Raw genomic sequence first — 24,580 nt, 5'->3', positions numbered from 1 at the left:
GGGGGGGGTGGGGGGGGGGGGGGGTGGGGGGGGGGGGGGGTGGGGGGGGGGGGGGGTGGGGGGGGGGGGGGGTGGGGGGGGGGGGGGGTGGGGGGGGGGGGGGGTGGGGGGGGGGGGGGGTGGGGGGGGGGGGGGGTGGGGGGGGGGGGGGGTGGGGGGGGGGGGGGGTGGGGGGGGGGGGGGGTGGGGGGGGGGGGGGGTGGGGGGGGGGGGGGGTGGGGGGGGGGGGGGGTGGGGGGGGGGGGGGGTGGGGGGGGGGGGGGGTGGGGGGGGGGGGGGGTGGGGGGGGGGGGGGGTGGGGGGGGGGGGGGGTGGGGGGGGGGGGGGGTGGGGGGGGGGGGGGGTGGGGGGGGGGGGGGGTGGGGGGGGGGGGGGGTGGGGGGGGGGGGGGGTGGGGGGGGGGGGGGGTGGGGGGGGGGGGGGGTGGGGGGGGGGGGGGGTGGGGGGGGGGGGGGGTGGGGGGGGGGGGGGGTGGGGGGGGGGGGGGGTGGGGGGGGGGGGGGGTGGGGGGGGGGGGGGGTGGGGGGGGGGGGGGGTGGGGGGGGGGGGGGGTGGGGGGGGGGGGGGGTGGGGGGGGGGGGGGGTGGGGGGGGGGGGGGGTGGGGGGGGGGGGGGGTGGGGGGGGGGGGGGGTGGGGGGGGGGGGGGGTGGGGGGGGGGGGGGGTGGGGGGGGGGGGGGGTGGGGGGGGGGGGGGGTGGGGGGGGGGGGGGGTGGGGGGGGGGGGGGGTGGGGGGGGGGGGGGGTGGGGGGGGGGGGGGGTGGGGGGGGGGGGGGGTGGGGGGGGGGGGGGGTGGGGGGGGGGGGGGGTGGGGGGGGGGGGGGGTGGGGGGGGGGGGGGGTGGGGGGGGGGGGGGGTGGGGGGGGGGGGGGGTGGGGGGGGGGGGGGGTGGGGGGGGGGGGGGGTGGGGGGGGGGGGGGGTGGGGGGGGGGGGGGGTGGGGGGGGGGGGGGGTGGGGGGGGGGGGGGGTGGGGGGGGGGGGGGGTGGGGGGGGGGGGGGGTGGGGGGGGGGGGGGGTGGGGGGGGGGGGGGGTGGGGGGGGGGGGGGGTGGGGGGGGGGGGGGGTGGGGGGGGGGGGGGGTGGGGGGGGGGGGGGGTGGGGGGGGGGGGGGGTGGGGGGGGGGGGGGGTGGGGGGGGGGGGGGGTGGGGGGGGGGGGGGGTGGGGGGGGGGGGGGGTGGGGGGGGGGGGGGGTGGGGGGGGGGGGGGGTGGGGGGGGGGGGGGGTGGGGGGGGGGGGGGGTGGGGGGGGGGGGGGGTGGGGGGGGGGGGGGGTGGGGGGGGGGGGGGGTGGGGGGGGGGGGGGGTGGGGGGGGGGGGGGGTGGGGGGGGGGGGGGGTGGGGGGGGGGGGGGGTGGGGGGGGGGGGGGGTGGGGGGGGGGGGGGGTGGGGGGGGGGGGGGGTGGGGGGGGGGGGGGGTGGGGGGGGGGGGGGGTGGGGGGGGGGGGGGGTGGGGGGGGGGGGGGGTGGGGGGGGGGGGGGGTGGGGGGGGGGGGGGGTGGGGGGGGGGGGGGGTGGGGGGGGGGGGGGGTGGGGGGGGGGGGGGGTGGGGGGGGGGGGGGGTGGGGGGGGGGGGGGGTGGGGGGGGGGGGGGGTGGGGGGGGGGGGGGGTGGGGGGGGGGGGGGGTGGGGGGGGGGGGGGGTGGGGGGGGGGGGGGGTGGGGGGGGGGGGGGGTGGGGGGGGGGGGGGGTGGGGGGGGGGGGGGGTGGGGGGGGGGGGGGGTGGGGGGGGGGGGGGGTGGGGGGGGGGGGGGGTGGGGGGGGGGGGGGGTGGGGGGGGGGGGGGGTGGGGGGGGGGGGGGGTGGGGGGGGGGGGGGGTGGGGGGGGGGGGGGGTGGGGGGGGGGGGGGGTGGGGGGGGGGGGGGGTGGGGGGGGGGGGGGGTGGGGGGGGGGGGGGGTGGGGGGGGGGGGGGGTGGGGGGGGGGGGGGGTGGGGGGGGGGGGGGGTGGGGGGGGGGGGGGGTGGGGGGGGGGGGGGGTGGGGGGGGGGGGGGGTGGGGGGGGGGGGGGGTGGGGGGGGGGGGGGGTGGGGGGGGGGGGGGGTGGGGGGGGGGGGGGGTGGGGGGGGGGGGGGGTGGGGGGGGGGGGGGGTGGGGGGGGGGGGGGGTGGGGGGGGGGGGGGGTGGGGGGGGGGGGGGGTGGGGGGGGGGGGGGGTGGGGGGGGGGGGGGGTGGGGGGGGGGGGGGGTGGGGGGGGGGGGGGGTGGGGGGGGGGGGGGGTGGGGGGGGGGGGGGGTGGGGGGGGGGGGGGGTGGGGGGGGGGGGGGGTGGGGGGGGGGGGGGGTGGGGGGGGGGGGGGGTGGGGGGGGGGGGGGGTGGGGGGGGGGGGGGGTGGGGGGGGGGGGGGGTGGGGGGGGGGGGGGGTGGGGGGGGGGGGGGGTGGGGGGGGGGGGGGGTGGGGGGGGGGGGGGGTGGGGGGGGGGGGGGGTGGGGGGGGGGGGGGGTGGGGGGGGGGGGGGGTGGGGGGGGGGGGGGGTGGGGGGGGGGGGGGGTGGGGGGGGGGGGGGGTGGGGGGGGGGGGGGGTGGGGGGGGGGGGGGGTGGGGGGGGGGGGGGGTGGGGGGGGGGGGGGGTGGGGGGGGGGGGGGGTGGGGGGGGGGGGGGGTGGGGGGGGGGGGGGGTGGGGGGGGGGGGGGGTGGGGGGGGGGGGGGGTGGGGGGGGGGGGGGGTGGGGGGGGGGGGGGGTGGGGGGGGGGGGGGGTGGGGGGGGGGGGGGGTGGGGGGGGGGGGGGGTGGGGGGGGGGGGGGGTGGGGGGGGGGGGGGGTGGGGGGGGGGGGGGGTGGGGGGGGGGGGGGGTGGGGGGGGGGGGGGGTGGGGGGGGGGGGGGGTGGGGGGGGGGGGGGGTGGGGGGGGGGGGGGGTGGGGGGGGGGGGGGGTGGGGGGGGGGGGGGGTGGGGGGGGGGGGGGGTGGGGGGGGGGGGGGGTGGGGGGGGGGGGGGGTGGGGGGGGGGGGGGGTGGGGGGGGGGGGGGGTGGGGGGGGGGGGGGGTGGGGGGGGGGGGGGGTGGGGGGGGGGGGGGGTGGGGGGGGGGGGGGGTGGGGGGGGGGGGGGGTGGGGGGGGGGGGGGGTGGGGGGGGGGGGGGGTGGGGGGGGGGGGGGGTGGGGGGGGGGGGGGGTGGGGGGGGGGGGGGGTGGGGGGGGGGGGGGGTGGGGGGGGGGGGGGGTGGGGGGGGGGGGGGGTGGGGGGGGGGGGGGGTGGGGGGGGGGGGGGGTGGGGGGGGGGGGGGGTGGGGGGGGGGGGGGGTGGGGGGGGGGGGGGGTGGGGGGGGGGGGGGGTGGGGGGGGGGGGGGGTGGGGGGGGGGGGGGGTGGGGGGGGGGGGGGGTGGGGGGGGGGGGGGGTGGGGGGGGGGGGGGGTGGGGGGGGGGGGGGGTGGGGGGGGGGGGGGGTGGGGGGGGGGGGGGGTGGGGGGGGGGGGGGGTGGGGGGGGGGGGGGGTGGGGGGGGGGGGGGGTGGGGGGGGGGGGGGGTGGGGGGGGGGGGGGGTGGGGGGGGGGGGGGGTGGGGGGGGGGGGGGGTGGGGGGGGGGGGGGGTGGGGGGGGGGGGGGGTGGGGGGGGGGGGGGGTGGGGGGGGGGGGGGGTGGGGGGGGGGGGGGGTGGGGGGGGGGGGGGGTGGGGGGGGGGGGGGGTGGGGGGGGGGGGGGGTGGGGGGGGGGGGGGGTGGGGGGGGGGGGGGGTGGGGGGGGGGGGGGGTGGGGGGGGGGGGGGGTGGGGGGGGGGGGGGGTGGGGGGGGGGGGGGGTGGGGGGGGGGGGGGGTGGGGGGGGGGGGGGGTGGGGGGGGGGGGGGGTGGGGGGGGGGGGGGGTGGGGGGGGGGGGGGGTGGGGGGGGGGGGGGGTGGGGGGGGGGGGGGGTGGGGGGGGGGGGGGGTGGGGGGGGGGGGGGGTGGGGGGGGGGGGGGGTGGGGGGGGGGGGGGGTGGGGGGGGGGGGGGGTGGGGGGGGGGGGGGGTGGGGGGGGGGGGGGGTGGGGGGGGGGGGGGGTGGGGGGGGGGGGGGGTGGGGGGGGGGGGGGGTGGGGGGGGGGGGGGGTGGGGGGGGGGGGGGGTGGGGGGGGGGGGGGGTGGGGGGGGGGGGGGGTGGGGGGGGGGGGGGGTGGGGGGGGGGGGGGGTGGGGGGGGGGGGGGGTGGGGGGGGGGGGGGGTGGGGGGGGGGGGGGGTGGGGGGGGGGGGGGGTGGGGGGGGGGGGGGGTGGGGGGGGGGGGGGGTGGGGGGGGGGGGGGGTGGGGGGGGGGGGGGGTGGGGGGGGGGGGGGGTGGGGGGGGGGGGGGGTGGGGGGGGGGGGGGGTGGGGGGGGGGGGGGGTGGGGGGGGGGGGGGGTGGGGGGGGGGGGGGGTGGGGGGGGGGGGGGGTGGGGGGGGGGGGGGGTGGGGGGGGGGGGGGGTGGGGGGGGGGGGGGGTGGGGGGGGGGGGGGGTGGGGGGGGGGGGGGGTGGGGGGGGGGGGGGGTGGGGGGGGGGGGGGGTGGGGGGGGGGGGGGGTGGGGGGGGGGGGGGGTGGGGGGGGGGGGGGGTGGGGGGGGGGGGGGGTGGGGGGGGGGGGGGGTGGGGGGGGGGGGGGGTGGGGGGGGGGGGGGGTGGGGGGGGGGGGGGGTGGGGGGGGGGGGGGGTGGGGGGGGGGGGGGGTGGGGGGGGGGGGGGGTGGGGGGGGGGGGGGGTGGGGGGGGGGGGGGGTGGGGGGGGGGGGGGGTGGGGGGGGGGGGGGGTGGGGGGGGGGGGGGGTGGGGGGGGGGGGGGGTGGGGGGGGGGGGGGGTGGGGGGGGGGGGGGGTGGGGGGGGGGGGGGGTGGGGGGGGGGGGGGGTGGGGGGGGGGGGGGGTGGGGGGGGGGGGGGGTGGGGGGGGGGGGGGGTGGGGGGGGGGGGGGGTGGGGGGGGGGGGGGGTGGGGGGGGGGGGGGGTGGGGGGGGGGGGGGGTGGGGGGGGGGGGGGGTGGGGGGGGGGGGGGGTGGGGGGGGGGGGGGGTGGGGGGGGGGGGGGGTGGGGGGGGGGGGGGGTGGGGGGGGGGGGGGGTGGGGGGGGGGGGGGGTGGGGGGGGGGGGGGGTGGGGGGGGGGGGGGGTGGGGGGGGGGGGGGGTGGGGGGGGGGGGGGGTGGGGGGGGGGGGGGGTGGGGGGGGGGGGGGGTGGGGGGGGGGGGGGGTGGGGGGGGGGGGGGGTGGGGGGGGGGGGGGGTGGGGGGGGGGGGGGGTGGGGGGGGGGGGGGGTGGGGGGGGGGGGGGGTGGGGGGGGGGGGGGGTGGGGGGGGGGGGGGGTGGGGGGGGGGGGGGGTGGGGGGGGGGGGGGGTGGGGGGGGGGGGGGGTGGGGGGGGGGGGGGGTGGGGGGGGGGGGGGGTGGGGGGGGGGGGGGGTGGGGGGGGGGGGGGGTGGGGGGGGGGGGGGGTGGGGGGGGGGGGGGGTGGGGGGGGGGGGGGGTGGGGGGGGGGGGGGGTGGGGGGGGGGGGGGGTGGGGGGGGGGGGGGGTGGGGGGGGGGGGGGGTGGGGGGGGGGGGGGGTGGGGGGGGGGGGGGGTGGGGGGGGGGGGGGGTGGGGGGGGGGGGGGGTGGGGGGGGGGGGGGGTGGGGGGGGGGGGGGGTGGGGGGGGGGGGGGGTGGGGGGGGGGGGGGGTGGGGGGGGGGGGGGGTGGGGGGGGGGGGGGGTGGGGGGGGGGGGGGGTGGGGGGGGGGGGGGGTGGGGGGGGGGGGGGGTGGGGGGGGGGGGGGGTGGGGGGGGGGGGGGGTGGGGGGGGGGGGGGGTGGGGGGGGGGGGGGGTGGGGGGGGGGGGGGGTGGGGGGGGGGGGGGGTGGGGGGGGGGGGGGGTGGGGGGGGGGGGGGGTGGGGGGGGGGGGGGGTGGGGGGGGGGGGGGGTGGGGGGGGGGGGGGGTGGGGGGGGGGGGGGGTGGGGGGGGGGGGGGGTGGGGGGGGGGGGGGGTGGGGGGGGGGGGGGGTGGGGGGGGGGGGGGGTGGGGGGGGGGGGGGGTGGGGGGGGGGGGGGGTGGGGGGGGGGGGGGGTGGGGGGGGGGGGGGGTGGGGGGGGGGGGGGGTGGGGGGGGGGGGGGGTGGGGGGGGGGGGGGGTGGGGGGGGGGGGGGGTGGGGGGGGGGGGGGGTGGGGGGGGGGGGGGGTGGGGGGGGGGGGGGGTGGGGGGGGGGGGGGGTGGGGGGGGGGGGGGGTGGGGGGGGGGGGGGGTGGGGGGGGGGGGGGGTGGGGGGGGGGGGGGGTGGGGGGGGGGGGGGGTGGGGGGGGGGGGGGGTGGGGGGGGGGGGGGGTGGGGGGGGGGGGGGGTGGGGGGGGGGGGGGGTGGGGGGGGGGGGGGGTGGGGGGGGGGGGGGGTGGGGGGGGGGGGGGGTGGGGGGGGGGGGGGGTGGGGGGGGGGGGGGGTGGGGGGGGGGGGGGGTGGGGGGGGGGGGGGGTGGGGGGGGGGGGGGGTGGGGGGGGGGGGGGGTGGGGGGGGGGGGGGGTGGGGGGGGGGGGGGGTGGGGGGGGGGGGGGGTGGGGGGGGGGGGGGGTGGGGGGGGGGGGGGGTGGGGGGGGGGGGGGGTGGGGGGGGGGGGGGGTGGGGGGGGGGGGGGGTGGGGGGGGGGGGGGGTGGGGGGGGGGGGGGGTGGGGGGGGGGGGGGGTGGGGGGGGGGGGGGGTGGGGGGGGGGGGGGGTGGGGGGGGGGGGGGGTGGGGGGGGGGGGGGGTGGGGGGGGGGGGGGGTGGGGGGGGGGGGGGGTGGGGGGGGGGGGGGGTGGGGGGGGGGGGGGGTGGGGGGGGGGGGGGGTGGGGGGGGGGGGGGGTGGGGGGGGGGGGGGGTGGGGGGGGGGGGGGGTGGGGGGGGGGGGGGGTGGGGGGGGGGGGGGGTGGGGGGGGGGGGGGGTGGGGGGGGGGGGGGGTGGGGGGGGGGGGGGGTGGGGGGGGGGGGGGGTGGGGGGGGGGGGGGGTGGGGGGGGGGGGGGGTGGGGGGGGGGGGGGGTGGGGGGGGGGGGGGGTGGGGGGGGGGGGGGGTGGGGGGGGGGGGGGGTGGGGGGGGGGGGGGGTGGGGGGGGGGGGGGGTGGGGGGGGGGGGGGGTGGGGGGGGGGGGGGGTGGGGGGGGGGGGGGGTGGGGGGGGGGGGGGGTGGGGGGGGGGGGGGGTGGGGGGGGGGGGGGGTGGGGGGGGGGGGGGGTGGGGGGGGGGGGGGGTGGGGGGGGGGGGGGGTGGGGGGGGGGGGGGGTGGGGGGGGGGGGGGGTGGGGGGGGGGGGGGGTGGGGGGGGGGGGGGGTGGGGGGGGGGGGGGGTGGGGGGGGGGGGGGGTGGGGGGGGGGGGGGGTGGGGGGGGGGGGGGGTGGGGGGGGGGGGGGGTGGGGGGGGGGGGGGGTGGGGGGGGGGGGGGGTGGGGGGGGGGGGGGGTGGGGGGGGGGGGGGGTGGGGGGGGGGGGGGGTGGGGGGGGGGGGGGGTGGGGGGGGGGGGGGGTGGGGGGGGGGGGGGGTGGGGGGGGGGGGGGGTGGGGGGGGGGGGGGGTGGGGGGGGGGGGGGGTGGGGGGGGGGGGGGGTGGGGGGGGGGGGGGGTGGGGGGGGGGGGGGGTGGGGGGGGGGGGGGGTGGGGGGGGGGGGGGGTGGGGGGGGGGGGGGGTGGGGGGGGGGGGGGGTGGGGGGGGGGGGGGGTGGGGGGGGGGGGGGGTGGGGGGGGGGGGGGGTGGGGGGGGGGGGGGGTGGGGGGGGGGGGGGGTGGGGGGGGGGGGGGGTGGGGGGGGGGGGGGGTGGGGGGGGGGGGGGGTGGGGGGGGGGGGGGGTGGGGGGGGGGGGGGGTGGGGGGGGGGGGGGGTGGGGGGGGGGGGGGGTGGGGGGGGGGGGGGGTGGGGGGGGGGGGGGGTGGGGGGGGGGGGGGGTGGGGGGGGGGGGGGGTGGGGGGGGGGGGGGGTGGGGGGGGGGGGGGGTGGGGGGGGGGGGGGGTGGGGGGGGGGGGGGGTGGGGGGGGGGGGGGGTGGGGGGGGGGGGGGGTGGGGGGGGGGGGGGGTGGGGGGGGGGGGGGGTGGGGGGGGGGGGGGGTGGGGGGGGGGGGGGGTGGGGGGGGGGGGGGGTGGGGGGGGGGGGGGGTGGGGGGGGGGGGGGGTGGGGGGGGGGGGGGGTGGGGGGGGGGGGGGGTGGGGGGGGGGGGGGGTGGGGGGGGGGGGGGGTGGGGGGGGGGGGGGGTGGGGGGGGGGGGGGGTGGGGGGGGGGGGGGGTGGGGGGGGGGGGGGGTGGGGGGGGGGGGGGGTGGGGGGGGGGGGGGGTGGGGGGGGGGGGGGGTGGGGGGGGGGGGGGGTGGGGGGGGGGGGGGGTGGGGGGGGGGGGGGGTGGGGGGGGGGGGGGGTGGGGGGGGGGGGGGGTGGGGGGGGGGGGGGGTGGGGGGGGGGGGGGGTGGGGGGGGGGGGGGGTGGGGGGGGGGGGGGGTGGGGGGGGGGGGGGGTGGGGGGGGGGGGGGGTGGGGGGGGGGGGGGGTGGGGGGGGGGGGGGGTGGGGGGGGGGGGGGGTGGGGGGGGGGGGGGGTGGGGGGGGGGGGGGGTGGGGGGGGGGGGGGGTGGGGGGGGGGGGGGGTGGGGGGGGGGGGGGGTGGGGGGGGGGGGGGGTGGGGGGGGGGGGGGGTGGGGGGGGGGGGGGGTGGGGGGGGGGGGGGGTGGGGGGGGGGGGGGGTGGGGGGGGGGGGGGGTGGGGGGGGGGGGGGGTGGGGGGGGGGGGGGGTGGGGGGGGGGGGGGGTGGGGGGGGGGGGGGGTGGGGGGGGGGGGGGGTGGGGGGGGGGGGGGGTGGGGGGGGGGGGGGGTGGGGGGGGGGGGGGGTGGGGGGGGGGGGGGGTGGGGGGGGGGGGGGGTGGGGGGGGGGGGGGGTGGGGGGGGGGGGGGGTGGGGGGGGGGGGGGGTGGGGGGGGGGGGGGGTGGGGGGGGGGGGGGGTGGGGGGGGGGGGGGGTGGGGGGGGGGGGGGGTGGGGGGGGGGGGGGGTGGGGGGGGGGGGGGGTGGGGGGGGGGGGGGGTGGGGGGGGGGGGGGGTGGGGGGGGGGGGGGGTGGGGGGGGGGGGGGGTGGGGGGGGGGGGGGGTGGGGGGGGGGGGGGGTGGGGGGGGGGGGGGGTGGGGGGGGGGGGGGGTGGGGGGGGGGGGGGGTGGGGGGGGGGGGGGGTGGGGGGGGGGGGGGGTGGGGGGGGGGGGGGGTGGGGGGGGGGGGGGGTGGGGGGGGGGGGGGGTGGGGGGGGGGGGGGGTGGGGGGGGGGGGGGGTGGGGGGGGGGGGGGGTGGGGGGGGGGGGGGGTGGGGGGGGGGGGGGGTGGGGGGGGGGGGGGGTGGGGGGGGGGGGGGGTGGGGGGGGGGGGGGGTGGGGGGGGGGGGGGGTGGGGGGGGGGGGGGGTGGGGGGGGGGGGGGGTGGGGGGGGGGGGGGGTGGGGGGGGGGGGGGGTGGGGGGGGGGGGGGGTGGGGGGGGGGGGGGGTGGGGGGGGGGGGGGGTGGGGGGGGGGGGGGGTGGGGGGGGGGGGGGGTGGGGGGGGGGGGGGGTGGGGGGGGGGGGGGGTGGGGGGGGGGGGGGGTGGGGGGGGGGGGGGGTGGGGGGGGGGGGGGGTGGGGGGGGGGGGGGGTGGGGGGGGGGGGGGGTGGGGGGGGGGGGGGGTGGGGGGGGGGGGGGGTGGGGGGGGGGGGGGGTGGGGGGGGGGGGGGGTGGGGGGGGGGGGGGGTGGGGGGGGGGGGGGGTGGGGGGGGGGGGGGGTGGGGGGGGGGGGGGGTGGGGGGGGGGGGGGGTGGGGGGGGGGGGGGGTGGGGGGGGGGGGGGGTGGGGGGGGGGGGGGGTGGGGGGGGGGGGGGGTGGGGGGGGGGGGGGGTGGGGGGGGGGGGGGGTGGGGGGGGGGGGGGGTGGGGGGGGGGGGGGGTGGGGGGGGGGGGGGGTGGGGGGGGGGGGGGGTGGGGGGGGGGGGGGGTGGGGGGGGGGGGGGGTGGGGGGGGGGGGGGGTGGGGGGGGGGGGGGGTGGGGGGGGGGGGGGGTGGGGGGGGGGGGGGGTGGGGGGGGGGGGGGGTGGGGGGGGGGGGGGGTGGGGGGGGGGGGGGGTGGGGGGGGGGGGGGGTGGGGGGGGGGGGGGGTGGGGGGGGGGGGGGGTGGGGGGGGGGGGGGGTGGGGGGGGGGGGGGGTGGGGGGGGGGGGGGGTGGGGGGGGGGGGGGGTGGGGGGGGGGGGGGGTGGGGGGGGGGGGGGGTGGGGGGGGGGGGGGGTGGGGGGGGGGGGGGGTGGGGGGGGGGGGGGGTGGGGGGGGGGGGGGGTGGGGGGGGGGGGGGGTGGGGGGGGGGGGGGGTGGGGGGGGGGGGGGGTGGGGGGGGGGGGGGGTGGGGGGGGGGGGGGGTGGGGGGGGGGGGGGGTGGGGGGGGGGGGGGGTGGGGGGGGGGGGGGGTGGGGGGGGGGGGGGGTGGGGGGGGGGGGGGGTGGGGGGGGGGGGGGGTGGGGGGGGGGGGGGGTGGGGGGGGGGGGGGGTGGGGGGGGGGGGGGGTGGGGGGGGGGGGGGGTGGGGGGGGGGGGGGGTGGGGGGGGGGGGGGGTGGGGGGGGGGGGGGGTGGGGGGGGGGGGGGGTGGGGGGGGGGGGGGGTGGGGGGGGGGGGGGGTGGGGGGGGGGGGGGGTGGGGGGGGGGGGGGGTGGGGGGGGGGGGGGGTGGGGGGGGGGGGGGGTGGGGGGGGGGGGGGGTGGGGGGGGGGGGGGGTGGGGGGGGGGGGGGGTGGGGGGGGGGGGGGGTGGGGGGGGGGGGGGGTGGGGGGGGGGGGGGGTGGGGGGGGGGGGGGGTGGGGGGGGGGGGGGGTGGGGGGGGGGGGGGGTGGGGGGGGGGGGGGGTGGGGGGGGGGGGGGGTGGGGGGGGGGGGGGGTGGGGGGGGGGGGGGGTGGGGGGGGGGGGGGGTGGGGGGGGGGGGGGGTGGGGGGGGGGGGGGGTGGGGGGGGGGGGGGGTGGGGGGGGGGGGGGGTGGGGGGGGGGGGGGGTGGGGGGGGGGGGGGGTGGGGGGGGGGGGGGGTGGGGGGGGGGGGGGGTGGGGGGGGGGGGGGGTGGGGGGGGGGGGGGGTGGGGGGGGGGGGGGGTGGGGGGGGGGGGGGGTGGGGGGGGGGGGGGGTGGGGGGGGGGGGGGGTGGGGGGGGGGGGGGGTGGGGGGGGGGGGGGGTGGGGGGGGGGGGGGGTGGGGGGGGGGGGGGGTGGGGGGGGGGGGGGGTGGGGGGGGGGGGGGGTGGGGGGGGGGGGGGGTGGGGGGGGGGGGGGGTGGGGGGGGGGGGGGGTGGGGGGGGGGGGGGGTGGGGGGGGGGGGGGGTGGGGGGGGGGGGGGGTGGGGGGGGGGGGGGGTGGGGGGGGGGGGGGGTGGGGGGGGGGGGGGGTGGGGGGGGGGGGGGGTGGGGGGGGGGGGGGGTGGGGGGGGGGGGGGGTGGGGGGGGGGGGGGGTGGGGGGGGGGGGGGGTGGGGGGGGGGGGGGGTGGGGGGGGGGGGGGGTGGGGGGGGGGGGGGGTGGGGGGGGGGGGGGGTGGGGGGGGGGGGGGGTGGGGGGGGGGGGGGGTGGGGGGGGGGGGGGGTGGGGGGGGGGGGGGGTGGGGGGGGGGGGGGGTGGGGGGGGGGGGGGGTGGGGGGGGGGGGGGGTGGGGGGGGGGGGGGGTGGGGGGGGGGGGGGGTGGGGGGGGGGGGGGGTGGGGGGGGGGGGGGGTGGGGGGGGGGGGGGGTGGGGGGGGGGGGGGGTGGGGGGGGGGGGGGGTGGGGGGGGGGGGGGGTGGGGGGGGGGGGGGGTGGGGGGGGGGGGGGGTGGGGGGGGGGGGGGGTGGGGGGGGGGGGGGGTGGGGGGGGGGGGGGGTGGGGGGGGGGGGGGGTGGGGGGGGGGGGGGGTGGGGGGGGGGGGGGGTGGGGGGGGGGGGGGGTGGGGGGGGGGGGGGGTGGGGGGGGGGGGGGGTGGGGGGGGGGGGGGGTGGGGGGGGGGGGGGGTGGGGGGGGGGGGGGGTGGGGGGGGGGGGGGGTGGGGGGGGGGGGGGGTGGGGGGGGGGGGGGGTGGGGGGGGGGGGGGGTGGGGGGGGGGGGGGGTGGGGGGGGGGGGGGGTGGGGGGGGGGGGGGGTGGGGGGGGGGGGGGGTGGGGGGGGGGGGGGGTGGGGGGGGGGGGGGGTGGGGGGGGGGGGGGGTGGGGGGGGGGGGGGGTGGGGGGGGGGGGGGGTGGGGGGGGGGGGGGGTGGGGGGGGGGGGGGGTGGGGGGGGGGGGGGGTGGGGGGGGGGGGGGGTGGGGGGGGGGGGGGGTGGGGGGGGGGGGGGGTGGGGGGGGGGGGGGGTGGGGGGGGGGGGGGGTGGGGGGGGGGGGGGGTGGGGGGGGGGGGGGGTGGGGGGGGGGGGGGGTGGGGGGGGGGGGGGGTGGGGGGGGGGGGGGGTGGGGGGGGGGGGGGGTGGGGGGGGGGGGGGGTGGGGGGGGGGGGGGGTGGGGGGGGGGGGGGGTGGGGGGGGGGGGGGGTGGGGGGGGGGGGGGGTGGGGGGGGGGGGGGGTGGGGGGGGGGGGGGGTGGGGGGGGGGGGGGGTGGGGGGGGGGGGGGGTGGGGGGGGGGGGGGGTGGGGGGGGGGGGGGGTGGGGGGGGGGGGGGGTGGGGGGGGGGGGGGGTGGGGGGGGGGGGGGGTGGGGGGGGGGGGGGGTGGGGGGGGGGGGGGGTGGGGGGGGGGGGGGGTGGGGGGGGGGGGGGGTGGGGGGGGGGGGGGGTGGGGGGGGGGGGGGGTGGGGGGGGGGGGGGGTGGGGGGGGGGGGGGGTGGGGGGGGGGGGGGGTGGGGGGGGGGGGGGGTGGGGGGGGGGGGGGGTGGGGGGGGGGGGGGGTGGGGGGGGGGGGGGGTGGGGGGGGGGGGGGGTGGGGGGGGGGGGGGGTGGGGGGGGGGGGGGGTGGGGGGGGGGGGGGGTGGGGGGGGGGGGGGGTGGGGGGGGGGGGGGGTGGGGGGGGGGGGGGGTGGGGGGGGGGGGGGGTGGGGGGGGGGGGGGGTGGGGGGGGGGGGGGGTGGGGGGGGGGGGGGGTGGGGGGGGGGGGGGGTGGGGGGGGGGGGGGGTGGGGGGGGGGGGGGGTGGGGGGGGGGGGGGGTGGGGGGGGGGGGGGGTGGGGGGGGGGGGGGGTGGGGGGGGGGGGGGGTGGGGGGGGGGGGGGGTGGGGGGGGGGGGGGGTGGGGGGGGGGGGGGGTGGGGGGGGGGGGGGGTGGGGGGGGGGGGGGGTGGGGGGGGGGGGGGGTGGGGGGGGGGGGGGGTGGGGGGGGGGGGGGGTGGGGGGGGGGGGGGGTGGGGGGGGGGGGGGGTGGGGGGGGGGGGGGGTGGGGGGGGGGGGGGGTGGGGGGGGGGGGGGGTGGGGGGGGGGGGGGGTGGGGGGGGGGGGGGGTGGGGGGGGGGGGGGGTGGGGGGGGGGGGGGGTGGGGGGGGGGGGGGGTGGGGGGGGGGGGGGGTGGGGGGGGGGGGGGGTGGGGGGGGGGGGGGGTGGGGGGGGGGGGGGGTGGGGGGGGGGGGGGGTGGGGGGGGGGGGGGGTGGGGGGGGGGGGGGGTGGGGGGGGGGGGGGGTGGGGGGGGGGGGGGGTGGGGGGGGGGGGGGGTGGGGGGGGGGGGGGGTGGGGGGGGGGGGGGGTGGGGGGGGGGGGGGGTGGGGGGGGGGGGGGGTGGGGGGGGGGGGGGGTGGGGGGGGGGGGGGGTGGGGGGGGGGGGGGGTGGGGGGGGGGGGGGGTGGGGGGGGGGGGGGGTGGGGGGGGGGGGGGGTGGGGGGGGGGGGGGGTGGGGGGGGGGGGGGGTGGGGGGGGGGGGGGGTGGGGGGGGGGGGGGGTGGGGGGGGGGGGGGGTGGGGGGGGGGGGGGGTGGGGGGGGGGGGGGGTGGGGGGGGGGGGGGGTGGGGGGGGGGGGGGGTGGGGGGGGGGGGGGGTGGGGGGGGGGGGGGGTGGGGGGGGGGGGGGGTGGGGGGGGGGGGGGGTGGGGGGGGGGGGGGGTGGGGGGGGGGGGGGGTGGGGGGGGGGGGGGGTGGGGGGGGGGGGGGGTGGGGGGGGGGGGGGGTGGGGGGGGGGGGGGGTGGGGGGGGGGGGGGGTGGGGGGGGGGGGGGGTGGGGGGGGGGGGGGGTGGGGGGGGGGGGGGGTGGGGGGGGGGGGGGGTGGGGGGGGGGGGGGGTGGGGGGGGGGGGGGGTGGGGGGGGGGGGGGGTGGGGGGGGGGGGGGGTGGGGGGGGGGGGGGGTGGGGGGGGGGGGGGGTGGGGGGGGGGGGGGGTGGGGGGGGGGGGGGGTGGGGGGGGGGGGGGGTGGGGGGGGGGGGGGGTGGGGGGGGGGGGGGGTGGGGGGGGGGGGGGGTGGGGGGGGGGGGGGGTGGGGGGGGGGGGGGGTGGGGGGGGGGGGGGGTGGGGGGGGGGGGGGGTGGGGGGGGGGGGGGGTGGGGGGGGGGGGGGGTGGGGGGGGGGGGGGGTGGGGGGGGGGGGGGGTGGGGGGGGGGGGGGGTGGGGGGGGGGGGGGGTGGGGGGGGGGGGGGGTGGGGGGGGGGGGGGGTGGGGGGGGGGGGGGGTGGGGGGGGGGGGGGGTGGGGGGGGGGGGGGGTGGGGGGGGGGGGGGGTGGGGGGGGGGGGGGGTGGGGGGGGGGGGGGGTGGGGGGGGGGGGGGGTGGGGGGGGGGGGGGGTGGGGGGGGGGGGGGGTGGGGGGGGGGGGGGGTGGGGGGGGGGGGGGGTGGGGGGGGGGGGGGGTGGGGGGGGGGGGGGGTGGGGGGGGGGGGGGGTGGGGGGGGGGGGGGGTGGGGGGGGGGGGGGGTGGGGGGGGGGGGGGGTGGGGGGGGGGGGGGGTGGGGGGGGGGGGGGGTGGGGGGGGGGGGGGGTGGGGGGGGGGGGGGGTGGGGGGGGGGGGGGGTGGGGGGGGGGGGGGGTGGGGGGGGGGGGGGGTGGGGGGGGGGGGGGGTGGGGGGGGGGGGGGGTGGGGGGGGGGGGGGGTGGGGGGGGGGGGGGGTGGGGGGGGGGGGGGGTGGGGGGGGGGGGGGGTGGGGGGGGGGGGGGGTGGGGGGGGGGGGGGGTGGGGGGGGGGGGGGGTGGGGGGGGGGGGGGGTGGGGGGGGGGGGGGGTGGGGGGGGGGGGGGGTGGGGGGGGGGGGGGGTGGGGGGGGGGGGGGGTGGGGGGGGGGGGGGGTGGGGGGGGGGGGGGGTGGGGGGGGGGGGGGGTGGGGGGGGGGGGGGGTGGGGGGGGGGGGGGGTGGGGGGGGGGGGGGGTGGGGGGGGGGGGGGGTGGGGGGGGGGGGGGGTGGGGGGGGGGGGGGGTGGGGGGGGGGGGGGGTGGGGGGGGGGGGGGGTGGGGGGGGGGGGGGGTGGGGGGGGGGGGGGGTGGGGGGGGGGGGGGGTGGGGGGGGGGGGGGGTGGGGGGGGGGGGGGGTGGGGGGGGGGGGGGGTGGGGGGGGGGGGGGGTGGGGGGGGGGGGGGGTGGGGGGGGGGGGGGGTGGGGGGGGGGGGGGGTGGGGGGGGGGGGGGGTGGGGGGGGGGGGGGGTGGGGGGGGGGGGGGGTGGGGGGGGGGGGGGGTGGGGGGGGGGGGGGGTGGGGGGGGGGGGGGGTGGGGGGGGGGGGGGGTGGGGGGGGGGGGGGGTGGGGGGGGGGGGGGGTGGGGGGGGGGGGGGGTGGGGGGGGGGGGGGGTGGGGGGGGGGGGGGGTGGGGGGGGGGGGGGGTGGGGGGGGGGGGGGGTGGGGGGGGGGGGGGGTGGGGGGGGGGGGGGGTGGGGGGGGGGGGGGGTGGGGGGGGGGGGGGGTGGGGGGGGGGGGGGGTGGGGGGGGGGGGGGGTGGGGGGGGGGGGGGGTGGGGGGGGGGGGGGGTGGGGGGGGGGGGGGGTGGGGGGGGGGGGGGGTGGGGGGGGGGGGGGGTGGGGGGGGGGGGGGGTGGGGGGGGGGGGGGGTGGGGGGGGGGGGGGGTGGGGGGGGGGGGGGGTGGGGGGGGGGGGGGGTGGGGGGGGGGGGGGGTGGGGGGGGGGGGGGGTGGGGGGGGGGGGGGGTGGGGGGGGGGGGGGGTGGGGGGGGGGGGGGGTGGGGGGGGGGGGGGGTGGGGGGGGGGGGGGGTGGGGGGGGGGGGGGGTGGGGGGGGGGGGGGGTGGGGGGGGGGGGGGGTGGGGGGGGGGGGGGGTGGGGGGGGGGGGGGGTGGGGGGGGGGGGGGGTGGGGGGGGGGGGGGGTGGGGGGGGGGGGGGGTGGGGGGGGGGGGGGGTGGGGGGGGGGGGGGGTGGGGGGGGGGGGGGGTGGGGGGGGGGGGGGGTGGGGGGGGGGGGGGGTGGGGGGGGGGGGGGGTGGGGGGGGGGGGGGGTGGGGGGGGGGGGGGGTGGGGGGGGGGGGGGGTGGGGGGGGGGGGGGGTGGGGGGGGGGGGGGGTGGGGGGGGGGGGGGGTGGGGGGGGGGGGGGGTGGGGGGGGGGGGGGGTGGGGGGGGGGGGGGGTGGGGGGGGGGGGGGGTGGGGGGGGGGGGGGGTGGGGGGGAGCGGTGGCGGCGGGGGGGGCGGGGGGGGGGGGGGGGGGGGGCGGGGGGGGGGGGGGGGGGGGGGGGGGGGGGGGGGGGGGGGGGGGGGGGCAGGGGGGGGGGGGGGGGTGGGGGGGGGGGGGGGTGGGGGGGGGCCTGAACATCTGGAGAGCCGCAGGTTCCCTACCCCTGAGCTAACCTAAGCTATTCTGGTTATGGACAATTATTCTGGGCAGAGTCATATATCTGGGTATTGAATATTGATCTCACTATAAGCAGTTTTGGAAGTACCCTCAGGCCTAAAAAGCAATTTTTAAAAATCATAGGAATACAGTCTTGCAAAAGAAGGTACTTAAATAGGAACTTCTTACTCATTGTCTTGCATAAATGGTGAGCGTCACTTGATCGAATTTCCTTCCATCTATCCTTTGTTATTGTGAATGTATAACAACTGTTTTGGAATGGTATCCATGGTGTATTTTTAACCTTGTGTGGACATGTAACAGATCCATATGCTTCTGTTGCCTTTGTTTCGTCTGGAAAAAAAATCACATTTCTTTAAGGCACTTTTTAATAGCTGAACCATAGGCCAAATAAAATAAGTTCACCTACAGCCCTAACTGGTAAATATTGATGGGATTTTTACCACTGACACTATGTGGTCTTTGGTGGCACAGGGCAATTCAATTGGTGTGGTTAACTGAAATGGGAAAATGAAGTTAAATTCAGACAGGAAAAAACTTTCAAATCTGTCCTCAGCAAAGGCGTAGCTGGGCCAGTGTGCGCCCGGTGCACACTCTGGCTTTTTCGCGCCTGCCCCCCCGCAGCGCCCGCTCCCCCTTACTTTAGCAAACCGAGCAGGCTGGAGAAGAGGTCTGCTTGTTCCCTTCCAGGCTGCAAACGACCTGGTGGGAACTACATTTCCCAGGGTCTCCTGGGAAATGTAGTTCCCACCAGGCCGTTTGCAGCCTGAAAGGGAACAGTCAGGCCTCCTCTCCAGACTGTTCCATTTGTTAAAGTAAGTGTGAAGGAGGGCATCGCGGGTGGGGGTGGGGGTGGGGATGAGCTGAGTGGACGAGGGGGGAGGGGTTGGGGGAATTTTCTGCCCCTCACATGACCCAAAGCCGTGAGCCCGGTGTGTGGCGCACCCCCCCCCCCGGTAGCCCTGCCACTGGTCCCCTGAACCAATTTTTGAACTAATAATGTTTGCTGACTGTACTGGAAAACCTCTTTGCACTTCTGAAGCATTTGCTATCCCACTTTCACCATATGACACCATAGGTGACACTCTACGGCCTGTCCATACAGACAGGCCACAAATGACGCCCTCAAAAACACAGTTGGTGCTTTTTGGATGGGTAACGCCACTCAAATCTCTTTAGTTTTTGTTTGACACACCAAGGGCTGGATTAAGATTCAACTGGAAATTTTCACCACATTTCTCCTTCTTACTGGAGACTTCCCTCACGTTGTTCCTCGGGATTCCTCATCAGTGGGTTGTATCGTGCAAGCAGGAAAGCAGCAAAGTTGCGTTCTACTGCTGGGCAATTTAGTCTGGTTGCAACCCAAACAAAATTACAGGCTTTTTGCATCTTCACGTATTACACAGCAAGGCTACTAACTCATTGCCATTCCTTTGTGCCTCTTTTTTTTTATACTGAATATTCCATACTTCCATTCTCTTCGTTTGGAATTTGGATGGCGAGTGCAGGCACTTTTCTGAGCCAGTTACTAGGTTACATTCTTAAATTCCTTCCTGTGTTAACATTCTTAAATTCCACTGCTGCTGCTGCTGATTACCATCTTCAAGTTTCTCTGAGTTATTAAGAATGTTTTCTGTTTAAACCCACAAAATGTAGAATACGCACTCTGTCTAAGCTCATAAAATGTAGGCAGTGGGCACTTTCAATACATCCTCTGGAATGTAGGAAAATGGGAGAAACTGGAGGGTGGGGGAGAGCTACTAAGGAATCTGTTTCACAGACAACCACACTGATGGTTACATTTCAATCAGAGGTGACTGACAACTATTACCAGATTGCCTCTCTCTTTAATTTCAATGTTAAGCTTCAATGGTTGGGAATGGGGTGGGGTCTCAGGATGGCATCTCTCCTTGCATCTCAGACCACAGTGCTAAATTGAAGGTGTGCTTAATCCAGGAGGTGCAGAGCAATCACTTCAATATATTAAAAGAAGGATAAAGATCACCTGGTCTTTCTGAATCACAGTACAGGACAGTCTAAGAGCTTAATGCATTACTAGTAGGACAAAAATGGAGAGAATTTCTTCTCAAATTCTAACTGTGCTTTAACTACTTAGATATCTGGACACTTAACTGTGATTAACACAAACCAGCTTTCTTCATATCAGTTGCTTGCAAATCTATTTCTAACCATGTTTTCTGAAAGAACCATGATTAGTGTCAACCATGATTTGATATATACATGCAACTATGAACCCTGGTTATTGCTGACGATGAGAAGTAAAGTAGAATTCATTCCAGAGGATGCAGGGAAACAGAGAATAAATACACAATGGGGTAGAAAACCACGGTTTTCAGAACCAAAGTTAACCTGAACTTGATCTCAGTGGTCCACTGCAAGCCGCGAATAAGCATTTTAAATACAGATAAAATCCAAATATTCTAGTTTTAGAGAGCATTAAACTATCTAATTTAATTGACAGTTGTTTACATCATCTTTCAACAGAAGTAATTTCAACCAATTTTAAATAATGCAAATGAAAAATTGGAGGATTCCTACTTCCTGGTAAATAGCAAATAGCTCCTGGTTTTTCTACATGACATTCAGATGTTTTCCAAAATCCATCGCTGTCCAAGTACACACAGTCATCTGCTTCATCTTTATCCTCTTCTTCAGACCAGTAACTAAAACGAATATGTTTTCCATCTGACCACTGATAGTAAATTCCATCCTAGTGGCAAAACCATAAAGACAAACTGATAGCACCGTAAAACAAAACATTACTCCAAAGTCAGCTATTTTGCACAAATGGCAGCAAACCGTACACTGAGCCAAATATTGAAGGAGTTGTCTCCTGTGCGTTGCAACAAAAGATCAAAGTCTATTGACGAGACACATTACAAGGGTTCACTGAGACTTTAGAATGATGCTATGAATGGCATTGTTCTTTAACACAGGAAATGCAAGTTCACATCCCTGCTTCAGTATGAGGATAGCTCAGTGGCCCTTGGAAACTTTCAGTCAATTAGAACATAAACAAACTTGAAGATCAGCCAAAGATAAACCACATGATACACTGACGGCTATCCCGATCCAGTTACACTGTTTTTTAAATAGAAAGCGAGACATGATTTAATCTTTCAATATCTGCTAGGTTTTGCTACTAGGAACAGAGTTCTCCATCGTGATCATTTCAAAAGAAAGAAAGCCTTGTCTTAAATAAACAGTCTTTTCCCCTTAAGCTGCTGAGGAGTATGGGGATTCTGGCTTCAAATACCAAAACCAAGCAGGGGAAGGGTGTTTCAAAAGCTTAAATCACTCTATTTTTTTTCCCGCAAAGCCCAAATCAGAATCATAGCTGCATGTACTATTTACATTTCACAGAGGTTTTGGATTATGGTCTGTTTGTACCCTTAACCTATTCTACCTCACGAGGTCACTGTGAAACTAAAAACATAGCCAACCAGTTTTCCACTGGTGAAAAGGGAGGGAGTCTCATCTGAACAGGAGCATCCTTATATCTCCAGGCTGATTACACCTGATTTCAGCCCTGCCAGCATAGCCAACCTTTGGCTGCCACCAGAAGTCCATAATATCTGCGCTACAAGGTTCGCCACCACTGGTATAAAGGCTAGGGTGGAAACCTGAAGCACATGAGGCCTGCAATGAGGGGAACTGGGTGAGACTGAACACAAATGATGTATCCAATCTAATACGAGCCCACTGAAGGAAGAGAGGTGTGTAAACTGAATGTGTCTGTAACACTATTCATTATAACTCTGCAGCAGTGGCGTAGTGGTTAAGAGCAGGTGCAATCCAATCTGGAGGAACCAGGTTTGATTCCCCGCTCTGCCGCTTGAGCTGTGGAGGCTTATCTGGGGAATTCAGATTAGCCTGGGCACTCCCACACACGCCAGCTGGGTGTCCTAAGGCTAGTCACAGTTCTTCTGAGCTCTTTCAGCCCCACCTACCTCACAGGGTGTTTGTTGTGAGGGGGGAAGGGAAAGGAGATTGTGAGCCCCTTTGAGTCTCCTACAGGAGAGAAAGGGGGATATAAATTCAAACTCTCCTTCTTCTTGCAGTAATAAAAATCTGCACATGTGTGGAGCCAGTCAAATGCTTATACATGTCTACACAGTAAACATGGAGGTTACTGCAACTGTTTCAGTGAGCCCCTGGATCACACTTCTGTTTTTCTACACAGTTGTGTACATTTATTTGGTTATAAGCCTGGTGTGGATTTATTTCTAACATGTGGCTATGCAAAATTTCCATCTGCAATCAACAACATCTTGAGATTGATTTAAATGGGACTGAATTAACGTTCTCTGGGTTGCAGCCGTTCACTTATCTAGAAGAGCAACATGTTTATTGTTAGCAACATCAGTACATTTTAAAAACAGACATGACAACAGCAGCAATAAACTGGCATTTAAACATTTTAAATACATTTTCCCACTCTCAGTGGGGTGGGTCTAATGATCTGCTGAAAAGTGAATTTTCCTTGGTTTTCTTTCCTTCCAGCAGCAGTCCTGATCCCAGGAATGTTAATTCCAGTGCACTGGCGTAATGCCCATTGGGCAAGGTGGGCAGCTGCCCAGGGCATCACCTTGTGGGGGGCATCAAAATGCTGGGTTCATTTTGGGGTATTTTAGTGGTTTTCCATTTTTGGCCTGCAGGGGCGCAGGCAGTTTTTAAGTTAAGGCATCAATTTGGCGTATCATCAGGAGATTGTCCTTTATGTTGCCCTCCAAGTTTGCAGGTTTGTTTCAGGGAGTCCAAAGTTGTTGACTCCTTTGCTGCCTTAATTTCCCATTAGCTTCCAATGGGAGCTAATAGGAGATGGGGGCTACAGTTCTGAGGGTCCATATCCTTTGGCCCCCCTGAACCAAACTGTACCAAAACCCGGCAATTAGGGAAGTCTTCCTTATGAGATCTCTTTGAGCGAGACCGTGCCTTCAGAAATGTAGCCATTAAAGCTCGCAACCCCCATTACGATATAATGGCAGTAACCACACGAAAGAACAAAGATTCTTGGGCAAATTTTTAGGATGTTCTCGAAGGGGGTGCATTTTTGGACGTATCGGCACCAAAAATTCCTCAGGGTACTATCTCGAGATGATGGCACTCCCCAAGTTTGGTGCAGTTTACTTCAGGTGGTCTAAAGCCGTGGACCCTCAAAGGGTAGCCCCCATCTCCTTAGAAGCAAAGAATGGGGGATGGGGTAACCCCTTTGAGGGTCCATAACTTTGGGACCCCTAATGAAACTGCACCAAAAATTTGGGGTACCATATGGACAGTTTCCAGATGACACCCTTCTGGAAATTTTGGTGCCGGGATACATCCAAAAATGCGCCCCCTGCAGGAAACATCCGCAAATTTGCCCAAGAATCTTTGTTCTGAATTGAGTTTTCTGTATTTCTGTCCATGGGGGTTGCAGGCTGGGGCATTTCTGAAGGCATTGAAGTCTCAAATCCTTTAAGGGTCTTATCAGGGAGACTGTTCTTTGATATCTCTTGTAGCTTGGTGCAGTTTGGTTCAGGGGGGGCCAAAGTTATGGACCCTCACAACTGTAGCCCCCATCTCCTATTAGCTCCCATTTGAAACAATGGGGGATAGGGGCACCCCCTTTGCGAGTCCATAACTTTGGACTCCTTGAACCAAACCTCACCAAACCTGGGGAGTAGCATAAGGACAGTCTCCTGATGATACGCTGAAATTATGGTGCTGATATGTCTAAAAAGGCACCCCCTGCAGGTACCAATGTCCTGGTGCAAAAAAAAAATTTGGTCGTGGTGGAGTGACCGCCCATGGGGGGGGGGCATCCAACTCAGGTTTTGCCCAGGGCTACAGTTTGCCCAGGGCTGCCTCGTTACGCCCCTGTTCCAGTGTCACGGGATCTAAATGGAGTAATAGACACTTTGATCAGCAGGTTGCAGGGAGGAGTGAAAAGTGGTCTAAACTCCCTCAGGCTGTTTTTGGACGGTCAAAAAATTCCAGGGTGAGCACGGAAAATATCCCTGTACAGCTGGGAATTCCACACGGTTCTCGAAGCTGCACAGGGCCTGCCCTGGTGTTGCCTTGCTATTTTTCCTTTGCCTGGCGACTATCAATAACCACCAAAATGGTGGTTCCTTTAAAATGCCCTGTGTGACCCCGCTACTGTGCAAACACCACAGGAACAGAACTGGGGCAGAACTAGTCTGTTTTTCCCGCCTCGCCACTCTGGCCCGCCCCGCCCCACCCCGCCAATCAACAGGAGGTGGGAGCAACAAATGTTTGTGTTGGCTTAAAAAGTACTTGGAGCTGCTAGCTCTCCTCTTCTTTTTGGCGCTCCCCCCCTTTTTTTTGGTCTGAATCCACGACCACTTGAGAGACTCACTTTCACCCCCCCTTTTTTTTCTGTCCTAATCCATGGTTTCTCCCTCTGTGATTTTTTCCCACTGCAAATCAAAGCCATGTCTCTTATCTTCACAGAAGGAGTTTTCTCAGTATAATTTGGTTCAAAGTCATTTAAAACTAAACTAGTCAAAGTGAGTGGGGGAACGGGGGGAGAATCAGCCAATCAGAACACAGGAAACGGAGGTTCTCGGCGTATGTGCGGAAGAGATCATGGAAGAGATCCCGGTGCAAATGGAAAAAGACCTCGGCAGGTGCGGAACAGCTGGGTATGATCTCCCAGTCCTGCCATTACTCCTTGGAAGAACTGGGGAGCAATGCGGAAGGAGAAACTGGGGCTTTTTGATGGTGCAAAAACATACTCAGTGATCGAAAGACAGAAGAGGCGGGAAGACTGATTTTACTCCCTTCCCACTCTTCCTACTGTTCTTCTTACCTGCATGGCTATGACCCAACACAGGTCTTTCAACCCTAGGAATCAACTTTCCCAAGAAGAAGGACAGCTGAAGAGAGACGGGGAAAGGGGGAAGATCTGGGTCCAATCCAATGTTTCCTTCAACATTTAAATTAGACATGGTGAAAGAAAGAGATAAATCTTACATCTTTGCTGGAGAGTCCAATCCACAGTGGGTAATTATGATGGGCAACCTGGGCAGCAAGAAAAGCCTGCTGGTATTGTTCTGTGATGCTCACTAGCTGCATATTGTGCAGCTGGCACTCCTGTAGGGCGTCATACCAGGTCAGGTTCTTCAGAATTATGGTATATGTTACGTTTAAGTAGTTCATGGAGTTATTAGACCGTTCTTCTGTTTGGTTACTGACAAACTCAGCATCTAATAAGAAAACCAAATACATAAACCAGAAAAATAGCAACATTCACATCAAACTCATGTTTGCTTTAACTCTTTCTGTGGTGTTTTAAGTGTTAAAGGTCTTTATGATAGTGCATGTTATTTTCTGGAAGTGTGAGAAAGGTCAATGCATATTAAATGCACTTTGGCAAATACTAAGCAAAAATACAGACTAGACTTGCTTAAATGCCAAACTACAGTGCTGAATCCCAACAGCTTTTTCACTCAGTCTTACCAAATTCCCCTCTTTATCACAGATCCCATCCCGTATGACTTTTGTTCGTGCAGGTCCCAAGAACCCAGAATAACTTCTTTTTAAAAAGAATTGAAAGACCTTTTTCTCTCCATAAAAAGGTCAGCTAGATCCAAGCCACAGTTTGGTGTTATATAACCTACTCTTGGCTTTGAGCGCTTCTTTCTCCCCTCACGTATTCCACCCATTTGAAATTGGTGCTGCAGCTAGGGCCTCCTTTCTTAACCCCTTCTCCCACAACAACCACCTGTATGCTCTCCACAAAACAAAAATTGCAAACCTGGGGAGAGGTTGCACAGGGTAAAGAATTAACTCAGCCTTCCAACTCAAACCAACCCTCCCTCTCCCCACTAGTAGCTGCTATTTGCAGTTTAAAAATAATGGGGAATATGTGGACTTCCTGTTCTCATATCCAGTTTAATCATACTAGGCAGTAAGTATATACTTCACATTATAGCAAGTTTGGCGTAGGTCTTTGGCACTCCAGATGTTATGGACTGTGCTTCCCATCAGTTCTCTTCCAGCA

The 24,580-nt window shown here is 77.4% G+C and overlaps 1 protein-coding gene across 1 annotated transcript in view; it reads right to left on the bottom strand.

The window, feature by feature from the left end:
• The window catches only part of LY75 (lymphocyte antigen 75), a 96,509-nt gene that overhangs the window by 6,160 nt on the left and 65,769 nt on the right, over positions 1-24,580 (bottom strand). Inside the window, exons 25-27 of the mRNA XM_048484484.1 lie at positions 23,551-23,783; positions 19,111-19,282; positions 16,720-16,884 (exon numbers count right to left, since the gene is read on the bottom strand). Of these exons, the coding sequence (XP_048340441.1) occupies positions 16,720-16,884; positions 19,111-19,282; positions 23,551-23,783 (570 nt within the window). The remainder of the gene's footprint in view (positions 1-16,719; positions 16,885-19,110; positions 19,283-23,550; positions 23,784-24,580) is intronic.

Source organism: Sphaerodactylus townsendi, linkage group LG02 (assembly GCF_021028975.2).
Source record: "Sphaerodactylus townsendi isolate TG3544 linkage group LG02, MPM_Stown_v2.3, whole genome shotgun sequence".
Classification (NCBI taxonomy): domain Eukaryota; kingdom Metazoa; phylum Chordata; class Lepidosauria; order Squamata; family Sphaerodactylidae; genus Sphaerodactylus; species Sphaerodactylus townsendi.
The sequence above is the reverse complement of the archived record's forward strand: the minus strand, read 5'-3'. Positions and strand labels throughout refer to the sequence as shown.